The sequence below is a fragment of the Gadus macrocephalus genome, chromosome 2 (assembly GCF_031168955.1).
Source record: "Gadus macrocephalus chromosome 2, ASM3116895v1".
Classification (NCBI taxonomy): Eukaryota; Metazoa; Chordata; class Actinopteri; order Gadiformes; family Gadidae; genus Gadus; species Gadus macrocephalus.
The window spans coordinates 18,181,005-18,201,703 of NC_082383.1; the positions used below are offsets into that span (position 1 = coordinate 18,181,005).

The window sequence follows — 20,699 nt, forward strand, 5'->3', positions numbered from 1 at the left end:
GGGGCAGAGATTAACGTTTTAGAAACACTTTACCTTTCGGGTTTGTTGGATAAATGTCCACACATCTGAATCTATTTTCAGATGAACACTTTTAAAACCCTTTAGAGATAGCTGGGAATTCTATCAAGCATGGTGCTCGTTAATAATTGTCCTCATAGATATTTATTTTGGTTACTTATTGATTGCCTATCCATTAGGGTAGCGGTTAGACAGTGGATACAGAGACGGGTCATTAAGGAGCAGGTAGAGGTTAGACAGAACACAGACGGGGCATTAAGGAGCAGGTAGCGCATAGACGGTGAATACAGAGATGGGTCATTAAGGACCAGGTAGCGCTTCGCCGCTTAGACAGTTGGTACTCCGCAGGACCGATTTTAGTCCATCAAGTCCCTCACCTAATTGGGGGTGGAGGGGGGGTCCAAAGATCAGGTGATGGTGCTGGCAGAGGGTCGGCCAGCTTTAGCTTGGCTGACTCCATCTGTCCAGCCTGCCCAGCCAGAAGATTACCCCTCCTCCCCTCCTCCTAATCCTGGGCCCTGGTAGACTAGTGCAGGGCCTGACATTCATTTTTTAAATGGGAAAGCTCCCCCATAAATGCTTCAATGCTGCAGTTAGCCCACAGTTTGTGCTGCTTAGTAACGTTACCCTTACCTGTCTGAGGAACCTGAGGTTAACCTTGTTAACGTTGACAACACGGCTTCCGGCTTCGGAGGAAGAGGCCAGCCATGGCATTGTGCCGTACCCTGAAATTTTAAGTCTAATCATTGTTCGAGGAGACTCAAGTGCTCAGTCGAACAATCGTGGGTCAGGTAGGACTATTTCTTCCTGCTCTCTCTTTGAATCCATTTTGTCTCCTCTGCTCTCTCCTCCACCTCTTCTTCCATTTCCCTGGAACCCTCGGTTGCTATCTGGGAGCAATGCGTTGCCACTGCCAGGGATGTGAGCTGTATTGCGTGGTTTTATGGTGGTTTGTAGCCCAATGTGTTGCTTTTACTGGTTAGCTTCCTAAATGAATGGCTGCAGTCAGCCATCGGTCCATCGACCGATGCCTGTTCCTTTCTCTGCCCTTCACCCAGTGTCAAGGCCAATCCACCAATCACTGCTCCCGCTCCACTTCATTGGGTAGCCCACACTCTGAAAGTCTTCCTCAGGCTCTGATTGGACAGCCAAGACTCTGAAGGTCTTCCTCAGGCTCTGATTGGACAGCCCAGTATCTTGAGGGTCTCCCTGAAGTCTCTCGCGCAACCAAAGTGTCACCAGGGAGACAGGAAAGTCAAACTACGGTATTTTATAATGGCTCGCTGATGTTTGATTAAACATGTTTTCACACGGGATTTGAGAGCAAATTGTTCTGTGTTATGCGTACCAACCCCCTACTCTGACTGTTGTTAATTACATAAACGCAGCGATAAAGGTCATATTAACCGTAGTATATACAGTGATTATTGGATTAGGGTGATGATTACATACGACAAAGTGTGTGTGTGTGTTTTTGCAGCAGCTGTGCAGGAGATTATCCCTTGAACTTTGACCTTTAACAAAAGAGGAACTAGAACCAGCATGTCTGATTGAAAGCACGATGATGGACAGAGGTACAGTGATGGGAGAGACCTGAACACTTCCTGCCTTAAAGGGCCAGTGAACCAGTGATTTTTTTTTTTTTTAAGTCGGTCGACAGTTTTAGGAAAGGGGGGGGGGGGGTTATCCCCATGGTTACGACTCTTGCCAACTTTGATACTTTTTATCAGCTTTTGTCGTCTGTATGAGCGTTATAATGAGGAGGTTGTCGATGGGATGCGCTACGCACCGTAGTTAGAATATAGGTGTCCGGGAAACCTAATCCTCACTCAGACATTAGACACACCGCTAGTCAGAGAGAGCTTCACCATCTGTCCACTAGCACGGAAAAGGTAGAGAGACAGAACCCACCTGCGTCGCAGTGGCAGCGGAAGGTTGAATGTTGATGGAGCAGTTGGTGAAATAAACAGATTGATTTCATACTAATCATAAAAGCCTCTCCCTGTGTCATTGTGTGTGCGTGTATCCGAGGTGCGTGCGTATGTGCGTTCGTGGGTGGGGGTTCTTGATTGACCGATTTTCGAATATGATTCGAATACTCAGCGAATATTGTAATATATAGTATTTTTGCCAGAAGTGCACATCCCTATAAGAAGGCTGTTGGATGTCTTTAGCGATGTCGTCTCCTCCTTCCGCCATGATTCCAACTTCAAGAAACTTAAAAACATTATGTTGTAGGCTGCACGGCGCGCTTGCGCTGCAACTTCAGGAGTCTCGGATGAAGCGCTGGGAAGGATTTAAGCACAAGGTTTCCACACCGCGTGCGCGGTTATCCACTGAGATAATACTTTGATTGAGGTTATTGTTATTGACAACTTTTTTATCGTGGTTTAGTTTACCGTTACACCGGTAACGTTACATCCCTATCCCTGTCACAGCTTCATGCTGTTAATGGCCTACAAATTTTGCCCTGACATTTATACTTGTGCATTGCCATTTACATGCTGTGGCAATAGACACTTAATCGACAGGGGCTGGACCCAAATCACCCGGTCTGTGCTTATCTTCCTCCCCACCCTCCGACATCGGCCCGAATCTTTAGGAAAGAGACAGATCTGGGTGTTTGTATGCTGGACTGTAGGGACGCCTATAGTGACGAGTCTCTTTAGAGCTTGGGTGGCAATGCCAAGTGTAAATGTAATTCGCTTTGGATAAAAGCGTCTGCTAAATGACCTAAATGTAAATAATATAGTGGCAGACTTCCTCAGTTAACGTGCCTTCAAATGCATCGATCTTCACATGAAGGAGCTGAAACGATATTCTTCGCCTGCTAACTTAGGACACGGCTAGCTTTAAGGACGACATCGATCTAGGGGACTCGGTTACCTATATAATGTTTTGAATTTTGCACGTTCAAGCAGATTTTCTCAGCCTGTGGCCTTGCCCATAGCTCTGTGCTGCCTGTTGAAGGGTCTCAACGGCCAAACACCTTTCTGGCTCGCTCTGGAACAGATGCCACTCAAGCTCTAAAGAGACTTCAGAGGCTTTCAAGTGTTGAGAACATAACTCTGATCTGGAAAATGAATCGTTTGATGTGAAAATTGCCTTAACCAGCATGCATTGTTTCTTATGGATTGTGATAAATATCTATAGACGTAATATAATTATATATCTGGAGTATCAAAGGAAACCTTTTATTTTAGGAATCCTTCAGTTCTCTCCAGCCAGTCTGTTTAAATGATGTATACTGGTGGAGGAGAGTGTGTCGCTGGCTGTAATTTATTTATAGCTCTAACCCGTTATCCACAGACTCAAAAGGGCTCATTTTGCATCTTCCTCTCTGACGCTTCCTCTTTTCAGGCTATAATGCAACTGACACAGAAGTTAAAGCGGAAACGAAACCCTTGATTTAGTAAGCATCATTCATCAGATAAATCCCCAATCTTAAACTCCTCCTAAAAGTTTAAGGTTAAGATAATGATTAATCCAGGTTATCTTTTACAAACGAGTTGGGTGCGTCTTGTCCTAGTGTAGAGCATGAGGTCTGTTGGTCCTACCTTAGTTCATCAGCTGACCCTCACTGCCTCCATGGAAAATGAGGAACCAATAACTAAAACATGTCCGCTGGACGCAGCAATTACTTCTTTAGTGCAGGGCTGTGCAGTGTGACATATGCTTTTAAAAAGGATTGTGTGAGAAGATGTAGGGGTGGGATTCTTTTACTATCTCACGATTCGATTCAGATTTTTGGGGCTACGATACGATTCAAAAACGATTTGATTCATAAGGATTTCTGCTTCAATCTATAGGTGTGCAAAGGATCCTCATGATCTGCTCCAGTCTGCTTTGCAAGACAGAATGAAAAATGGAGACATTAAAGTGTCTTTTTCACATTTATGAAGGGTGCACTCACACTAGGACATCTGGCCGTGGCCGTTGGCCGTTTTCACACCTAACCGTGCTCAACTGGCCCAATTGTTCTCTGGCCTGCATTCACACTAGGCCATCTGGCCGTGGCCATTGGCCTTCGTAACTGTGGTCTGGCCACGGTAGGCTCTTGTACATACGTCATCACGTCGTAACACGTCATCACCAAGCGTCCGCTGCATGGACCATAATAAAGTCTGCCGCCAGTCAGAGTTTTAACATTGGACAACACAGAGAACACAGTTCGCACTTTGCTGAGTCTGAATAGCATCGTCTGCCCAAATGGCTAACAGACACTCGACTTCTCTATGGGACCAACGTGAACCAACAGTTGAACCGCTTGATGCCATGTTTACCGTTTAATGGGAAAGAAGGCTCGTTGCCTTTATTATGTCCATGGTCGTCGCATGGACTATACGTCATCCAGCTCAGGTTGTGTAGCCGTGCGTGTCGGCTCATTAGCATCTGTACCGTGGCGGCCCGTACCGTAGCAGCACACCTCTCCCCAAGTTGGCCTGGCCTGGTCAGACTGGCCACACTCACACTGGCAGATTTGAGCACGGTTAGGTGTGAAGACGGCCACGGCCAGATGGCCTATTGTGAGTGCACCCTAAGTTTTAAACATTTATCCATGCTTAGATGGAATTGTTGCAACTGTTGCATAAAAGCAATATCACATATTGCTTAAGTAACAAAAATAAGTCTATAAAAAAAATAGTGCAGTTAAACATGCTGCCTTTTAAATTCTAAGGAAAGTGCCTTTTCCACTGTGTCTGGACCACAACTGCTACTCTAAGAAGCTAGCTATAAAATAAATAGGAACAAAAATAAAGTGCTTCTGTATAATAAAAATGGTACAGTTGAACAAGATGCATTTTCATTTCACAGGAATGTTGCAGTACCAAAAATATCATGTGGAACACAACTGTTGCACAAAACATTAATATCTCTCAGTAGCTTTAAAAATTGTTCTGAAAATAAAATTCTTATATGAATCAATTTTTTGGCACACCCCTAAGAAGAAGATGAATGTGGGTCAACCTGCACGGGTGCGAGATGTGGGTCGCCTTAGCTCAGGAGGGAGAGCAGTTGTCTTGTAACCGGAAGGTTGGTAGTTCGAGCCCCAGCTCCTCCTAGCTGATTGTTGATGTGTCCCTGAGCAAGACACTTAGGCCCCGTCCCCACTAAGCCGAAACGGGTGAAACCGTTCCGGTTTCGATCTATCCGGTTTCGGAGTATCTCCGTAAAGACGGAGTCAAGCGAAACCGGGTAGATCTGTAGAAACGCTGTAGTACACATGCCAGGCCCATAAGGGGCGCTGCTTCTGCTACAGAAATCCAGAAGAAAATTAAATAATAAGAGGCGAGCATGTGCATAAAGGCTGCCCCCCGAACCACTAACAACACAAACAAACAGTCAGTCAACAGTCCCAATAAATAATGGCTTAGCAACCCAACAAGGGACATGATCTGCTGCAGAACGATTACAAGCCTGTAGTCCGCCATCATCTTTTTTGTTGTGAGTTCTGAGACTCTGCGGGCTTAACAGTCATTGGCTAGAGGGTCGAGGGGTGGGGCGATGACGTCATGGTTTATGGTTTCAGTCGGTTTCAGGCGTCCACACGAATCCAAAACGAAACCGGGTATATTTGATACCACCTCCGAGGGTGGTTTCAGAAGTTTACGGTTTCGGTCAGCGGATTCACCGGCTTTGTGTGGACGGAAGGCCGAACCGTACAAGACCTTTGCGGTTTCGCCATGAAATCGGCTTTGTGTGGACGGGGCCTAAACTGCTCCTGACGAGCTGGCTGTCGCCTTGCATGGTTGACTCTGTCGCCGTAGGGGTCTACTACACTTTGTGGTGATCAGAGTTAACTGAACATTACAGCAAGTAGAGAAGCAACAAGATGTTGAAGCAGTCAGACCTTCCTCTGTTCCTATCTACGTGCAGACTAGAGGCGCAGCAAGGTCGGGGTGTTATGACCACCAGCAGAGAGCAGTGACCTCCCCAGAGACATAATGGTATTAATACGTTCTCTGATGGACCAATTCTGCACGCGTTTGCTTTCATAAGGTGCACTGAACTCCATATCTTTAATTACTGTGAACAGCTTGCCATGAATAACATAAACTGGCAACTTGCAGTCAGAGCAACAGTGCACTGTCTGCATATTTGATACGGACCGGTGGTGGCAGAAGCAGTGAGGGGGAGGAACTCAATTACTTTACTTAAGTGAAAGTGGCCTTTATTTAAAAAATACTGAATCAATTAAAAGTAGGGATGAATTATTATGTAGGCCTCATAACTTCAAAGATGCAGCTGGTGAAGTTGGAGCTAATCTTAATGACTTAATTTACTACCAAGTAGCTTAAAGGTTGGGTATGGAATTCGCTTTTTTGGCCATTTTTGCAAAATTACTTGAAATCCTTATCATAACCCGCTTACAGCCACTGAGTTAGAAGTACTGACATGAAAATTAAACTTGTCAATCATCTGTGGAACGGGCAGGGCTCGAAAAACTCCAGCCAATCATTTGCATTGCCACCGAGTTGCATTGGACAGTAAGTACGTCAATCAAACGGTCGTACTGCACTCCCCCGCGCGCGACCCCTTCGTGCAGTACTCGTGACCCAGAACAAGCTCCTGTTTGTTGTTATCCTGCGGTAGCTACTGGAACTAGTTAATCCACATTTGGACCTAGCAGTAGAAGACAATTTCCATGGCAGACAAGACGCCACCACCACCACCACCACCAGCAAAGAGAAGGAAAACTCTTTTTCAGAGAGTAATTGATAATAAAAACGCTGAAAGAGAAAAACTGAAATCAAGAATAATCCTAGGCGCTGCTTTCGAACGTTGGCGGCAACTGAAGGACGAGAAGGGTCTAAAAAACGATGCTTGTGTGGCGGTTGACCTAGTTTCAAAGTTTATACCGTTTATACTCGGTAATACCGGTGTTGAGACGAGTGTATTACTCGGTGTAAAATGTCCACACCGCGGCAACCCTAGTGAAAACCAGGACTTCCAATACAATTATATGAAACAAACATACATTTTCTAAAAATAGTAATGATTTATGTGACCGTTTAATGTAAAATAACCTTTTTTCAGCACTAGGTCATATGAGCATTAAATAAATGCTGCGTCTCAAAATGCCTTGGACAGCAGCGAGGATGACTCGCTTTGCCACGGGCCGAAACAGTTCGCATCTCTGTTCGCGCTCGTGCATGATTGCGCGTCCAGGTACTTGGAATGGGTGGAGTCAGAGTCAGCGTTGAAGGAGAGGGGGTAGGACCATTTGAGTTGTGTATTTTCAAAATCTGCTGGCGTTTCGCAAATCCCATACCCAACCTTTAACCTGTAATAGTATAGCTAAATGTATAACTTTGTTTATGCATTGTTTTAATCTAAATGTGCAGTTAATATTAACCTAAGTTAGCAAATGTGGAATAAAAAGTTGAATGCTGTTAAGTTCTGTGTGCCGGTTAATAAATGGTTAACTAACCAGCTAACCCACTAACCGTGATGAAGTCAGTGACGCAGCGCCCAAATGGCTGTGGGCTATAGCACAAGCATCATTAGTTCACACACCACAAATCGATTATCATTTGTCGTATAGTTTTTTTTATGTAGAATATTTTCTCTGAAGAAATTCCAACACATGTAATTCCGTACAAAACTCGTCAACTTGTCTCCTTTAAAATGCATTCATACAAAGGCAGCTTATCACAAACTCAAGTGTGTGTGTAGGCCCCGCCTTCTTCCTGTCCTTGTTTGGGAATTGGATATAGAGGAGGTAGGCCCGCCCCTTCCTGCGCTGTCCCCCTGATGGTAGGGCTTAGACACTTTCCTGGAAAGACGGCTCCAATCATTATGGGTTTATTACGTTTCACTCAGAAGCAGGTCAGTGTGGATACTGATGCTACTGGGTCTTATCCCCAGGTGGCTAGGGGCTGGTCCTAACGGGTCGGGACTAGTTTGAGGATCTGAAACATCTGGAGCACAGGGTCCAACTGGCCGAGCTCTGAGCCCCCTCAGACTGCAGCCCCAAGCTGCTCGCTGGGTTAATGTGAGCAGCTTGGGTCTCGCTCTCGCTCTCGCTCGCTCTCTCTCTCTCTCTCTCTCTTCCCCCCCCCCCCCCCCCCGGGGTGGGCGTTGGGTAACATGGAAGCAAACCGCTGGGCCCGGGGCCAGGTGCTTCAGCCGACCTCAGGCTGATGGTTCCAGACAGGGAGAGGTTTGGAGGTAGCACCGCGCCCTCAGGCTGATGGTTCCAGACAGGGAGAGGTTTGGAGGTAGCACCGCGCCCTCAGGCTGATGGTTCTGGATGGGGAGGGGTTGGAAGGTAGCAAACAGCCATGCCTGACTCCCATGCTCTGCCTGAGGCTCTTTTCAGTCAGCTGTGAGTTACTAGAATGATTTGCTTAATTCCCAGACACTGATCTGACTATTTCACATTACCAGCGAAAAACACGCTCCCCATTATTATTTTTTCTTTGCTCTAGTTAATATGAACCAGCGAACGATGAGCCAACCTGAACTTGTCTGCACTACGGGTGCCTGATTCCGGCGTGGCCTGCTGTGCAATTTCATTGGTACTTTACACAATGACCAAACCACTCTGTCGTAAGAGGGTCCGGACTGATAGTGACGCAGTCAGCTGCTGACGTCATCGCTTTGTACTTTTTGAAGCTTTATTAGTATAATACGTGCATATAGTCTGAAATGAAGCGGCCAATCACAGAGCCACGTTAAGCATTACTCTGTGAGGGCTGTTTATAGGGTTCCAGCTCACCTGGTAAGAGCTCTTCGATCGCTCACATTATTTAATCAACTAGTATCCCCACATTGCCCAAATCAACCAATCAACGTTGATGGATATTTGGAGACTCCTGTTTGATTGACAGCTTTGTGGGCTGCTTTGTGGGCAGCACCTGAAGCTGCACCTCTTATTACTTTAATGTGGGGCGAAAAAACAAAACAAAAAAGAGACCACGACCAAGCTCAGTGATGGTGGTAAGGTGGAAGTGGCCTAGAAGGCTGCTCTGAGACCAGCCCTGGGGAGGACTGCGACCACACAATGTTCGGGGGGGTGGAGAGATTCACAGCACTGCTCTGAGACCAGCCCTGGGGAGGGCTGCGACCACATGCTGTCGTGTGGAGGTGAACCACACCCTGGTTGACGAGAGGCTCACCGACCTGCGCTCACACTCTGCCATGAGCTGCTCTCGTTTCTCTCCCTCTTTAAGGGTCTCTCTCTCTACCTTCTAGTCCTTCTCTTCGTGATCTCTTATCTTCTGAGTCCATCCACCCCTCTCTCTTCGTCCCTCTATCCACGCCAGCTCTTTCAGCTTTCTGTATTTTTCTCACTCGTCTATTTTTTGTCTGTCGCTCTCTTTCCCTCTGTCTGTCTGTCGCTCTCTAGTCAGGAAGGATGTCACACACTCCATTTCTTCGTGTGTGTGTGTGTTGGGGGGGGGGGGGGGGGGGGGGGGGGAGAGATGGCCATCTGTCGCAATAGATAGACCTACTGAAAGCGTTGTGAAGGCCATATTGAACCACACTGAGATGGTTGGCTCACTTTGAACTGATCCACAGACAAACTGGAACGTGCCATGTTTCAAGGTGGAGGAGAATCAACAGACACTCAATAAGAGCACGTTATGATGGATCGATTGGGCATTCATTCACTAGGGGTGTAACGGTACACAAAAGTCACGGTTCGGTACGTACCTCGGTTTTTAAGTCACGGTACGATACGGTACGGTTAATAGTTAAGGGGAATAAAAATAAATAAAAAAAAGCAGCAATGAAAACACCAATAAACTTTGTTATGGCATTTGCATTTCTGAATTCCCAGTGAGCTGGGTTCGTACAGCTCGCTTTTTTTTTTTCACAGCAACGGTGATAGTAACACCTGGATGGCGCCTTTTCAAATGCGTGTGCATGTTAAAGTGCTGTAAGTAGACACAGGGAGCCCTATCCATAGCCGGACAGCGTCGAAACCATGGACCTATTGGTCGACGCAACGGAGACGGCAAGGGCTGTGATTGGTCCTCTAACAAAATCATTTCCTGAATCACTTCTTCGGTTTGACTTTCTACCTTAATTACTTTGTACATTGTTTACTTTGCACCAGGACCAATAAAACACCAAATAAGATTTGAAAAGCTTTGGAAGTGTATTTACAACACTGCTTAAATGGTTTGTAACATACATACTGTATAAGATAGATCGGGCGGCCAATTGCATTGCGTATCCGACATCCCGACGGAGAGCTGCTGAAGGGATTACGGAGTCGGAGTAGCATACTTTGGCTAAACGGACCGGGTGGAACTCCGACTTGTGGCGTACATGTGGCGAAATGTACGCCACATTTACGAACCGTGGTACACCTCTGTAACCGCACCGAAGTGCCTGTACCGTGACGGTTCGGTACAAATACGCGTACCGTTACACCCCTATCATTCACCACAAGTGCTTTATTATTCCTCATTGCTATCATTTGGTCGTTTCATCAACTCAATTATTGAAAATATCAATCCATTAATTGATGAAAATAATGGTAAATATAGTTGAACGCGGTCCTGCATGGCTTGGGGAGCAGTGGTAGATTTAGTGTCTCCAACGTGGTCAAGCTCAGCTCTCATCGTGTTCCTCTGTCACAGCCTTTCTACTCCACCCTGAGCCTCATGCAGCCTCCCCCATCACCACCACATAGTCTGCAGTACTAGAAGAAAGGGGAACCTGGTTCTTATGGTTAAAGGCATCGATCTTTCATGAACCAGGTTCACTGGAGGTATCGGTCCTCAGTAGACCTTCCCAACCGTGTCTCTAATTCAAACCGTGCAAAATGTATTTCAGGACATTTCTGAGTGGATCGTCATGAGTAATCGTTCATGTACAGGTGCATATCAATGATTTAGAAAATTGTTGAAAAGTTAATTAATTTCAGTAATTAAATGTATAAAGTGAAACTTGTCTATATTATACAGTATACTATATAGTATACATTCCACCAAAAGTTAAATATTTCATGAAAACCCCAAATCAGAAAATTTGAATATTGTGAAACCAAGATCGCAATCGAAATAGCTAATTAACAAAAAATAGTATCTGTTGAGGTTTCCTGAGACTTTTAAAGGTCTCTGTCTGTTCAGTAGGCTGCAGATCTTGGGGAAGACTGCTGCCTTGACCGGTTGGTAAACTGGTTTGTGACGCCTTTACGCAGGGGTTTTTCTAGAAAAAATTCACAAGGGGGAAAACATCAATGGCGAGGGAGCAAAGCGACCGAGCGGGGGGGAGCTTTTGAAAATTTGAGGTAGAAATGGATCATTCTGAGGCTTGTGAAGGACCAGTACGACATTTTAAAAACACTGTAAACTAAGTCACCAAACGCTATATTTTCTTTCTTCTCAGACACTCTCAGATTCACTGAACTGATAAATTTGGTTCGGGAGAAGAGCCCGCCTACACTGTAACTGATTGGTTGACTTTCCGATCCAGGCCAATCAGGAGGCGCCTGAGGCTCACGTGCACACTGCACACTGCCTCATGCACAGTTTCTAGATCCCTCTCTGTTGTGCTGCGCGCTCGCTACACAGATGCGAACGCGGTTAGGAGCACGTCTGTCTCCTGTGCGCGGTCTTGCTCGCTCGCTCTCCATTCCGGGAGATTTTAAGTAATTTAAAATTTTCGACAAGGAGGCGCTGGGTTGAAACAAGGAGGCGCAGCGCCCCTCTTTCCCGGTTTAGATTAACCCCTGCCTTTACGTCTCCACTCAAGATTCTAGCACCCCCCACGGTTCCTCCGGCCACCCCTCATGAGACCCCTGGTTTCAGTGCTCGTCTGAGGGGCTGAGCCGCTTGTACAAGCTGTCCTTGTTTTGCTGTTGTCTGTAACAGAGGGATGTGATGTATTGGTGCTGGGCACCACCGTCCTGCAGCCAGCGTGTCTTTCAGACGCTGCACGTGCTCCATACAGCCCATATAGAGAACCTCACCTCCTTGAATGAACCCTCTACAGTCGGGATCTGTTGGCAATGGCCACACTGATGCAGAAACCATATAAACACACGTGTGTGTGTGTGTGTGTGTGTGTGTGTGTGTGTGTGTGTGTGTGTGTGTGTGTGTGTGTGTGTGTGTGTGTGTGTGTGTGTGTGTGTGTGTGTGTGTGTGTGTGTTCTGAATAGGAGCCACTGAAACGCACGTCTTCCCAAGCTAGCCTAGTAGCTAGTGTTCAAAGGAGCATGTAAGGGGATAGACAGTGACTACAGAGACGGGTCATTAAGGAGCTGGTAGGGCGTAGACAGTGAATACAGATAAAGGTCCTTAGGAGGGTTAGACGGTAGCCACTATCTGACTATCCTGCTTCATCAGCATCTCGTTTCTTTGTCATCGAATCCATCCAGTAGCCTTTGCGCTAACATGCACAGCGGGAATCCACACCATTAGCGATGCTACGACGCTACCGTATTCCGTGGCTAACAGCGCTCTGTTTTCTTCCTCCAGGTGTTAAACGAGGAGTGCGACCAGAACTGGTACAAGGCCGAGCTCAACGGCAAAGACGGCTTCATCCCCAAGAACTACATCGAGATGAAACCCCATCTGTGAGTATCAGAGGCTCTACCTCTGTCTGGGTGGGGTGGTCGGGGTGCACTGTGATGGAGATAAGGTGGCGTGATGGAGATAAGGTGGCGTGATGGAGATAAGGTGGTGCTCAGTTTGGTGGAGGTGAGGTGGTGCTCAGTTTGGTGGAGGTGAGGTGGTGCTCAGTGTGATGGAGATGAGGTGGTGCTCAGTGTGATGGAGATGAGGTGGTGCTCAGTGTGATGGAGATAAGGTGTTGCTCAGTGGAATGGAGATAAGGTGTTGCTCAGTGGAATGGAGATAAGGTGGTGTGATGGAGATAAGGTGGTGCTCAGTGTGATGGCCTAAAAAAAAAAAAAAGTTTGGTTCCTGTTGGTTGTCAGTTGAGGTCATGGGTAGGTAGGGAATTTATTTTATTTTTTTATTTTATTTTTTCCAGCGGCAGCGAATGATAGGTAGGTTGTTTTCATTTAAAAACGAGAGAATGCGCTCATCCTTGTACAGAATGAAGAGGTGCCTTTACAAAAACGTAATTATAGTTTGCATCATATAGTTATTTATTTATTTTTTTCTTCCATGATCATAAAATAATTTGGGTCGGAAACCAGAACCAAACAAACAATTTTTTTAGGCCTAAGGTGGTGCTCAGTAGGGATCGACCGATATGGATTTTTTTAGGGCCGATACCGATTTTTTTTCATTAGCCTTTTTTCATCGCCGATACCGATGTTCTTGAGCCGATATTTGGAGCCGATAATACCCTTGAAATCCAGAGTTCTCATGAGAGCACAATTTGAATTTGCTCAGCGAGTCACTCTGGGAACGAGCAATATACTCGTGTATTTTCTGGGCCTCCCCTGGCCCAGAACATTAATCAATCGCATCGATTAATCAACAGCATATCAATATAGGCGGGCCAAAAGCGTTGCTGTTTTACCGACCAGATATGGCAAGAGTCTTATCTATTGGTTAGCTTCACTGGTCTGGATACGTCACCCCTTGTATTATTCTGATTGGATATTTTTGGATATTTTCAAATGCATGCTTGGTGCCGCCCCTCGAGTTCGGCCATTTTCATTACTCTTTGCCAAACCCTACAGCTTTCTAGATGTGGGTCTGGATTTCCAGGCTAAGCCTCCCTCAATTTACCTCATAAAAATGACACAATGATAACAAATGTTACAATGTCTCAATTGATAAAAGAAAATAATATTTATTGAACTGTCTGTAAATCACGCAAAAAAATATAACAAAAAACAAAAAAAAAGGCTGATACTGAAGAAAATATCGGTCGATACCGATGCACGTAAAAAATGCAAATATCAGACGATAATATCGTCCGGCCGATATTAGGGATGGGCATTCGATTAAGTTGTCTTAGTCGATCATCGGGAGAATTAACGATCAGTTAGTCGATTAATCGTTAATATTTTACATTAAAATTAAAAAAAAGAATTATATTCAAAAATGAAATGAAAATACAAATGCAGCGTGTTTTCCTCATTGGGATCTTTATTATTAATTGAACAACTCAGTTAAACCAGATCCGTTCAATAGTTATGCGCTACTCTGCTCTAAGCAACGGAGCATGCAGCTCGAAGCCGGTGCTCATAAACATAACTAAAAAGAAACACAACCCTAGTTTCTTCCCAAAATAATAACAATAATATCAAAAAAACAATCATGTTATAACTTAAACAACCAGTCTACGGATTTTTGTTCAGAAAGATGAGCATGTTGACATGCTCTGGGGTCAGACGCGACCGCAGCCTGGTGACCGTCAGTCCAGCCGCCGAAAACACCCGCTCTGAGGGGACCGACGTTGCCGTGATGCACAAATACCTCCGTGCTAACTTGGCAAGGCGGGGGAACAACTTTCCACAATCCAGGGGCTCAGAAAGTTCTTTACTTCTGCTTCGATGCTAACCTCCCCTTGAGTGGTAGGCCTATAGTGCTCCCCAATAAGTCATTTTTTAAATCATAATGGTCCCACACCAGACTTCGCCGTGGCCTCGTCCGCTTCATGATTACATCGCCGTGTTCCAATATCCATACTATCCGTACTTACTAGTCTAAGTTTGAGTACGTAGGGCGTTCCGATTCAGATCGGGCGAAAACAAGTGTACTGAAAACTGTCAAATCACGAAGTGTGTGGCGATGGACACTTTTCGTACTCAGCGGCAGCCATCTTGGCTACGTAGCGGAAGAGGGCGGAGCCAGGCTGAGCCAAAGTCTGCGCATTTTCCACATAGCCTGCATTAATAGTCATTTTGTAGTTTTTATAGTTTCTATAGCTTTTTATAGCTGCTAGGCGTAAAGAGGTCACCGTTCAAAGCGGGATGTTTATTGCGGGGGAGGAGCCGCAAATTTAAATATTGCCCCCGTGTGGTAAAATGTTTAATTGCACACTACATTAGTTTAATCTATGAAAAATGTCCGTAATCGACAAAATTCTTAACGATCAATTAGTCGATCGTCGATTAATCATGCCCATCCCTAGCCGTTATATAGGACGATCACTAGTGCTCAGTGTGATGGAGATAAGGTGGTGCTCGCTGAGACGCCTGAAAGGATGCTGGCAAGTTCGAGCTACACACGCCGTCCGTTGATTGATCGACAGAATCACACTTCTGTGCGATAGGGGGATAATAACAAACAAACACAGTACCTGTGAGGTATTTCTGGCGAAAGCTTTGTTTATTGTAACTGAGCTGGGCTATACCGCTTCTATACCGCTTCCTCACTACTAGGCTGAGGCGTGCTGGGTCCATAGCGTACCCGCCAATGGAAAAGAGACATTAGCCTCTGAGCATCCAAACCTGACGAGTCAAACCCGAGGCTCCGTCTATCTTCATGCTGAGCGCTCCATACTTGAATTGGAGCATATCAGAATCGGCAGATTGACATTAGGGATGTAACGGTATGAAAATGTAACTGTGTTTAACTTATTGTGACCCAAATTTTCCCGGTTTTCGGTATTATCGTGGTATTTTTAAAAGTGTGTTCAATATGTTCAGAAAGCACTGATAGGCCTACATAAACTGAAATAGTTAAAAAAAGTGTAACTGTTTATTATATTTATTTATATATTATACTATCAAAAGTGCAACATTTAACATCAAAGGAACCAGGGTTAAGCATGTAAATAGCATATTTATCAGGAACATTTACAGTACTGCAGGTTTAATCCAAACATTCAATACATGAAGAACAATATGTAAACAAATCAAAGAAACACCACGTGTCTTATTATAAACTTTTCTTTTATTAAAATGTAAAACTCTACACATGAACTCTGTACAAGTAAACTTTAAAAAAATAGTGCATTGTGCGTTTAAAATAAATAGCCACTATAAACAAATTACAAAATTTACAATCATATGTAATCAAATCCAAATGTTAAGCCGTCTTTGTTTTCACCGTGTGAAAACAAAGACGGCTCATCGTGAATGAAAGTTTAACTGTTTAGCTCAGAATATTAGCTGTTAGTAACCACATAGATGCCTTCTTAATACATAGCCCAGAGCTATAGAGAGAGAGAGTTGCGACACGCTATGATCTCGCCGACAGGGTGGTCACGTGGTTCATGTAAGCCTCAATAGTTCCAAACACGCCGCGCTTTCAATGTTATACTATGGGACGACAGCAGAGATTTCAATATGAATGGTAAATATGAATGAAAAAAACACATAAAAGTATTTGTCTGACTGTTATTGCATTATTGCATATTTGTAAATGTCCGTTTTACATTTAGAGTGGTAGGGGGACAACTGAAAGCTATTATGCATTAGTTCAATCAACTCGGGGTTGGTTAACACAGGGTTGTGCGCGTCACCGCCAAACCTAAAAAGACGTGATGTATGGATCATGGAAACCCTGATCGAAATGGCGAAACGGGCCGCTTATTTCAATGAAATGGAACTTCAGGTTCTCCTGGGGAGCTATGACGAGGAGAAGGACATTATCACAAGAAAAGGGAACGCTAAAGCCTCTGCAACTCGGAGAACCAAAGCCTGGCAGCGGATCGCTGACCGCGTAAATGCGTTAGTTACACGTCAAAAGCATGATCCTTAATATTTGAGCCATGAATATATAAATATCCCAGTTAAGCATTCTTAAAGATCCTACCACATAACCCCTTTCTTCTAAAAAAATATGTACTCCGATGGCTTTCAAGCGGTCAGCGGATCAAGTATAAAAATGAAGTATAAAAAACATACAAACTGGTAAGCTTTTCCCACCATCGTATTAGTATAAATTTAAATAAGCCATTTTTTTAAGCCAATCGTGAAAAGGCCGACAGTCGGCAGACTGGATCTGGCCCTCAAATTGTCTTGACCCCGGTGGAGGAGCTGTTAATAAACATAAATTCAGGGCGCCCTGGCATGGAGGGGGTACCCGGAGGTACCTACCTCCTCAGAGAGTCAGGGGCCATACCCCACTGGTTGAATGTAGGTTTTTGTGTTTTCTTGTATTTTAGATTTTTTTTTGCCTTCGAAGTAACACATGCAAACCATGTGCTTGCCACAGCGCATACTATTCCAAATGTTTCTTTTTTTGGTAACTGGGTAGAAAACCTAAAAGTGACAATTCATCAACTTCACAGAATAATAATTGTTTTTTGTCTCTCCAATAATAAGTAAAAATAATAATATTAAAAAAATTGTGACAGTTGTAAATAAAATATTTTTTCTAAGCCTCAAGGATGTTTTGACATTGATTTTTGATAAAGTATGCTGAGTTTTGTTAAGTCACGCTCAGACTAGTGTCATTTGTATATTACAATAAAAAAAAAATCCCTTTTTTCCCTCTGAGGAGTTTGCAGGTCTGAAGTATTACTCAGATAAGTTTTTATTTATTTTTTTTAAGTTTGAGGGAAAGCTTCACGTTCATGTTAGCATACTGGCTTAACCTTAACTTTTACCTTACATCTGTATTGAAATCAAAGTATTCAAGATGTTTTACCATGATCATTTGAAGATATGAGCCACACAAAGTATCAAATATATTAAAGAATAACAACTCATTACGCTTGGATGAATGAATAATATTTTTTTTTTATTAAACAATTAGTGTGACAACAAGAACAAGTGAGTGCGATTGTGTTAACAGATTCAACAATGGACACAGCAGGGAACATTATATACTTAGGGCAAACCATTAACATATAACGTTGCAAATATACTATACTTTATGCCATTACAATACTTATAATAGCCCTGAGCAAATTCAAAATTGGTTTAGATCAATGGTCATATCATGGTTGGCTGTGCAGCGTTTGGATGCTCCAATCGGTCCGAAGAAATGGATGGCAATGGTCAGCCGTCAAAACTTACAAGTGACAGGGGTCAGCAACAGTCAAAAACTATAATGTAAGTAATGTTCACATCACTTGCTAGCATTTCAAAGGGCATAATAATTCTGTAGTGTAGAGAATTATGACTTTTCAATGATATTTGAAGTGCAATGGAAACGGATCTTACAAGCCTACCTACAGGTACACTTTGAAGATGACCAATTCACTGCCACAAAATGAGAAGGGATGTTGAAGTTGAGGCCCGATGCAGTCCCAACAGTTTTCATTCATCGCCCTAAGCCGAAGAGGAGGAAACCCCCTTCTGTGAGGGTGCCTCCAGAACCAAGTGCAACGGACCACACATATTGCGCCAAATTAAACTTCGGTATGATCCATGCAGCTGACAATATTCCCCATTTCATGTAATTCAAGGATAGACTACACTCCTAATGAGATAACATAATTCATATTTGTACATTCAGTTTAAAAAACAACCAGAGGTCAGGGATTCTCTGAGGATTTGCACACAATGTAGATAATCGACACATTTCTACCCAATTAACAATTGCCGGTAGATCCATTAATACATTTTATTGGTTTCTGATTGTGGCAGCTGATTTCATTCACATTACAGAAATATTTCGCTTTAATTAATTTTCTTACATTGCCTTACATTGGAGATGACAGTAGTTGCAAATGCAAAGGCAAAATACATATAACAGCAACATTACCTTGTAATTGTTACAGAGATTGAGGGAGAAATTGAGGTGGATTTCAAGAGTGATGAAAAGGACATGACAGGAGACAGAGAGAGCAATCAAGAGGCCACTTTGCCAGGGGCAGGTGATCCAGGGCCAGCTGCTCCAGGGACCAGACTGCCAGGGACTGATGGGGCGACTGTGGAGGACCTAATAAGGCAACTAGAAAAGGAAAAATTAATGAGGAGAGCAGAGAGGGCTCTTGTAAAACAAAAAAGAATCAATTTTGCCCTAAGAAAGAGAAACAATTCAGTCAACAAGAAGTTAAGACGAAAAAGACATACAGGTTAAACTCACCGCCCATCATAATCAGCATTGTTGAAGCGGCGGAATCTGTTGGGCTTCATGTGCTGAACATCACCCTTTCCAGGATATAATTAAACAAAGTTATTTCTACTAGCTATCGCATCATAAAACCCGTCCTTAAATCAACCTAAATCCTAGTAATCCAACATAAATAACTAACTAAATAAAAGTTAGATTCACTACTGAACTTCGTAATTGTTGGTGTAGATACCTTCACATGGCGAAGTCGAGCTAACAAACCAGCAGGCAATCGGTCGTCTACCAAGAAAAATATATACATAATTACGCTGTGCATTTACAAATAAATATCAGTATATGCATCATAAAGGGCCTCTGATACAATATAGACAGTTGACAATTCAAAACAGGTAGCCATTTAATCAATTTACCTCAGAAGTTACTCGACGGCCAGCAATGTAAATGAATGATCTCCTACGCCGTAAAATGGTTATTTGGAACTATTCGAGGCTCCATACCCCGGAAGTAGGCGCTACAACGGAGTCCAATGGAAGTGTCGCCACTCTGTTATATCTACCACTCTGACATAGCCTATGCTGGTGGTGGGCACTGCTGTTAGACCCCCTCTCTGGACACACACCCCCTCTCTGGACACTAGGGGTGCAATGGATCACAAAACTCACGGTTCGGATCTTGTCACGGTTTTTGAGTCACGGGTCGGATCATTTTCGGATCAACAACAACTATAAAGATAAGACAAATGTGACTTTAAATAAAATCTTCAAATGTGTTAAAACAAAATAAAGTGAAAAATTAGGTAATAATCCTGCTTCCTTTAAGCATAGTCAATATTTTAAAAAAATGTAGGCATTATTCCTTTTCAACAAGGATAGTAAATGATCCCTAACCCTGGATTTACAATTTAGGATGTCTCTATTGCCTGGGGAGAGTTTAGAGTCTACACTCTCCCAAGGCAATGCAGACATCCTCATCTGCTTTTTTTTCCATCAAGTATGGTAGCGAAATACACTTTCTGTCGTGTTTTATTTGGCCTTTTGTAAATCCAGGGATTTCGGTTGGAAGACTCATTGCTCATTGCAAGGGAGGTTGGTTGTAGTCTTTTCGCTCGGTTCTAGCCCTACTGTTGATACGGGGAACCAAGCGAAAAGACTACAACCAAACATAAGCATGTCCGGTTCCGGTTCCGGTTTCCGTTTCAATGGGATTTACAGAACTCCAAATAAAACACAACAGAAACTGTATTTCGCTACGATACTTGATGATGGGCTGTTCTGCAACAAACAAATTTCTCCTACGGGGGATTAATAAAGTTGTGTCTTATCTTATCTTATGTTGTTAATACCGGAATTGTCCTTTACGCCTCGTTTCCACATACGTACATTCTCGTATGCGATCCAACCGTCTCCGATCGAAAGTCCATTCATTCCTATGTGATTCTCCGTAATGTCAGTTTTTCCTCCGAGACTCCTCCCCTCCGTAAAATATCTGTCCGGTATGTCCGTAATATACGTTCAAAAAATTTAACTTTCGCCGTCATTTTACGGAGATACCGTATGAAAGTTTTTATGTTTTTCACAAAACATGCAAGTACCTGGCAGGCCAAACTCCTCGCCGATCTCTTTCCAAGCCTGGTTGGTTTTGTTTTTATCTCTATATGTCGATCCTCATGTTCCAAAGTACCGGTCTCCTAAAAATGGCCATTATCATACGCTCCCCCATCTTTTGTCCGTAAATAAATTCATGTCCGTACGTAAAACTCCTTCCGTAAATTTACGGAAGCACGGATACGAAAAACATACGCATGTGGAAACGAGGCGTAAAACATGC

The 20,699-nt window shown here is 43.8% G+C and overlaps 1 protein-coding gene and 2 long non-coding RNA genes across 6 annotated transcripts in view; 2 read left to right on the plus strand and 1 right to left on the minus strand.

Moving 5' to 3' along the window:
- grb2b (growth factor receptor-bound protein 2b) overlaps nucleotides 1-20,699 on the plus strand; it is a 59,271-nt gene that overhangs the window by 30,514 nt on the left and 8,058 nt on the right. For all 4 annotated transcript variants that reach the window (XM_060043679.1, XM_060043698.1, XM_060043705.1 and 1 more), the window contains exon 3: nucleotides 12,456-12,553. In XM_060043679.1, coding sequence (XP_059899662.1) covers nucleotides 12,456-12,553 — 98 coding nt within the window. The remainder of the gene's footprint in view (nucleotides 1-12,455; nucleotides 12,554-20,699) is intronic.
- Nucleotides 12,561-13,080, plus strand: LOC132451329 (uncharacterized). The gene is made up of 2 exons (XR_009524043.1): nucleotides 12,561-12,812; nucleotides 12,858-13,080. It is a non-coding gene; the product is annotated as an uncharacterized LOC132451329 (long non-coding RNA).
- On the minus strand, nucleotides 17,352-20,057 carry LOC132451335 (uncharacterized). The gene is made up of 3 exons (XR_009524045.1): nucleotides 19,283-20,057; nucleotides 19,105-19,151; nucleotides 17,352-18,749 (listed from the first exon to the last, which is right to left on the minus strand). It is a non-coding gene; the product is annotated as an uncharacterized LOC132451335 (long non-coding RNA).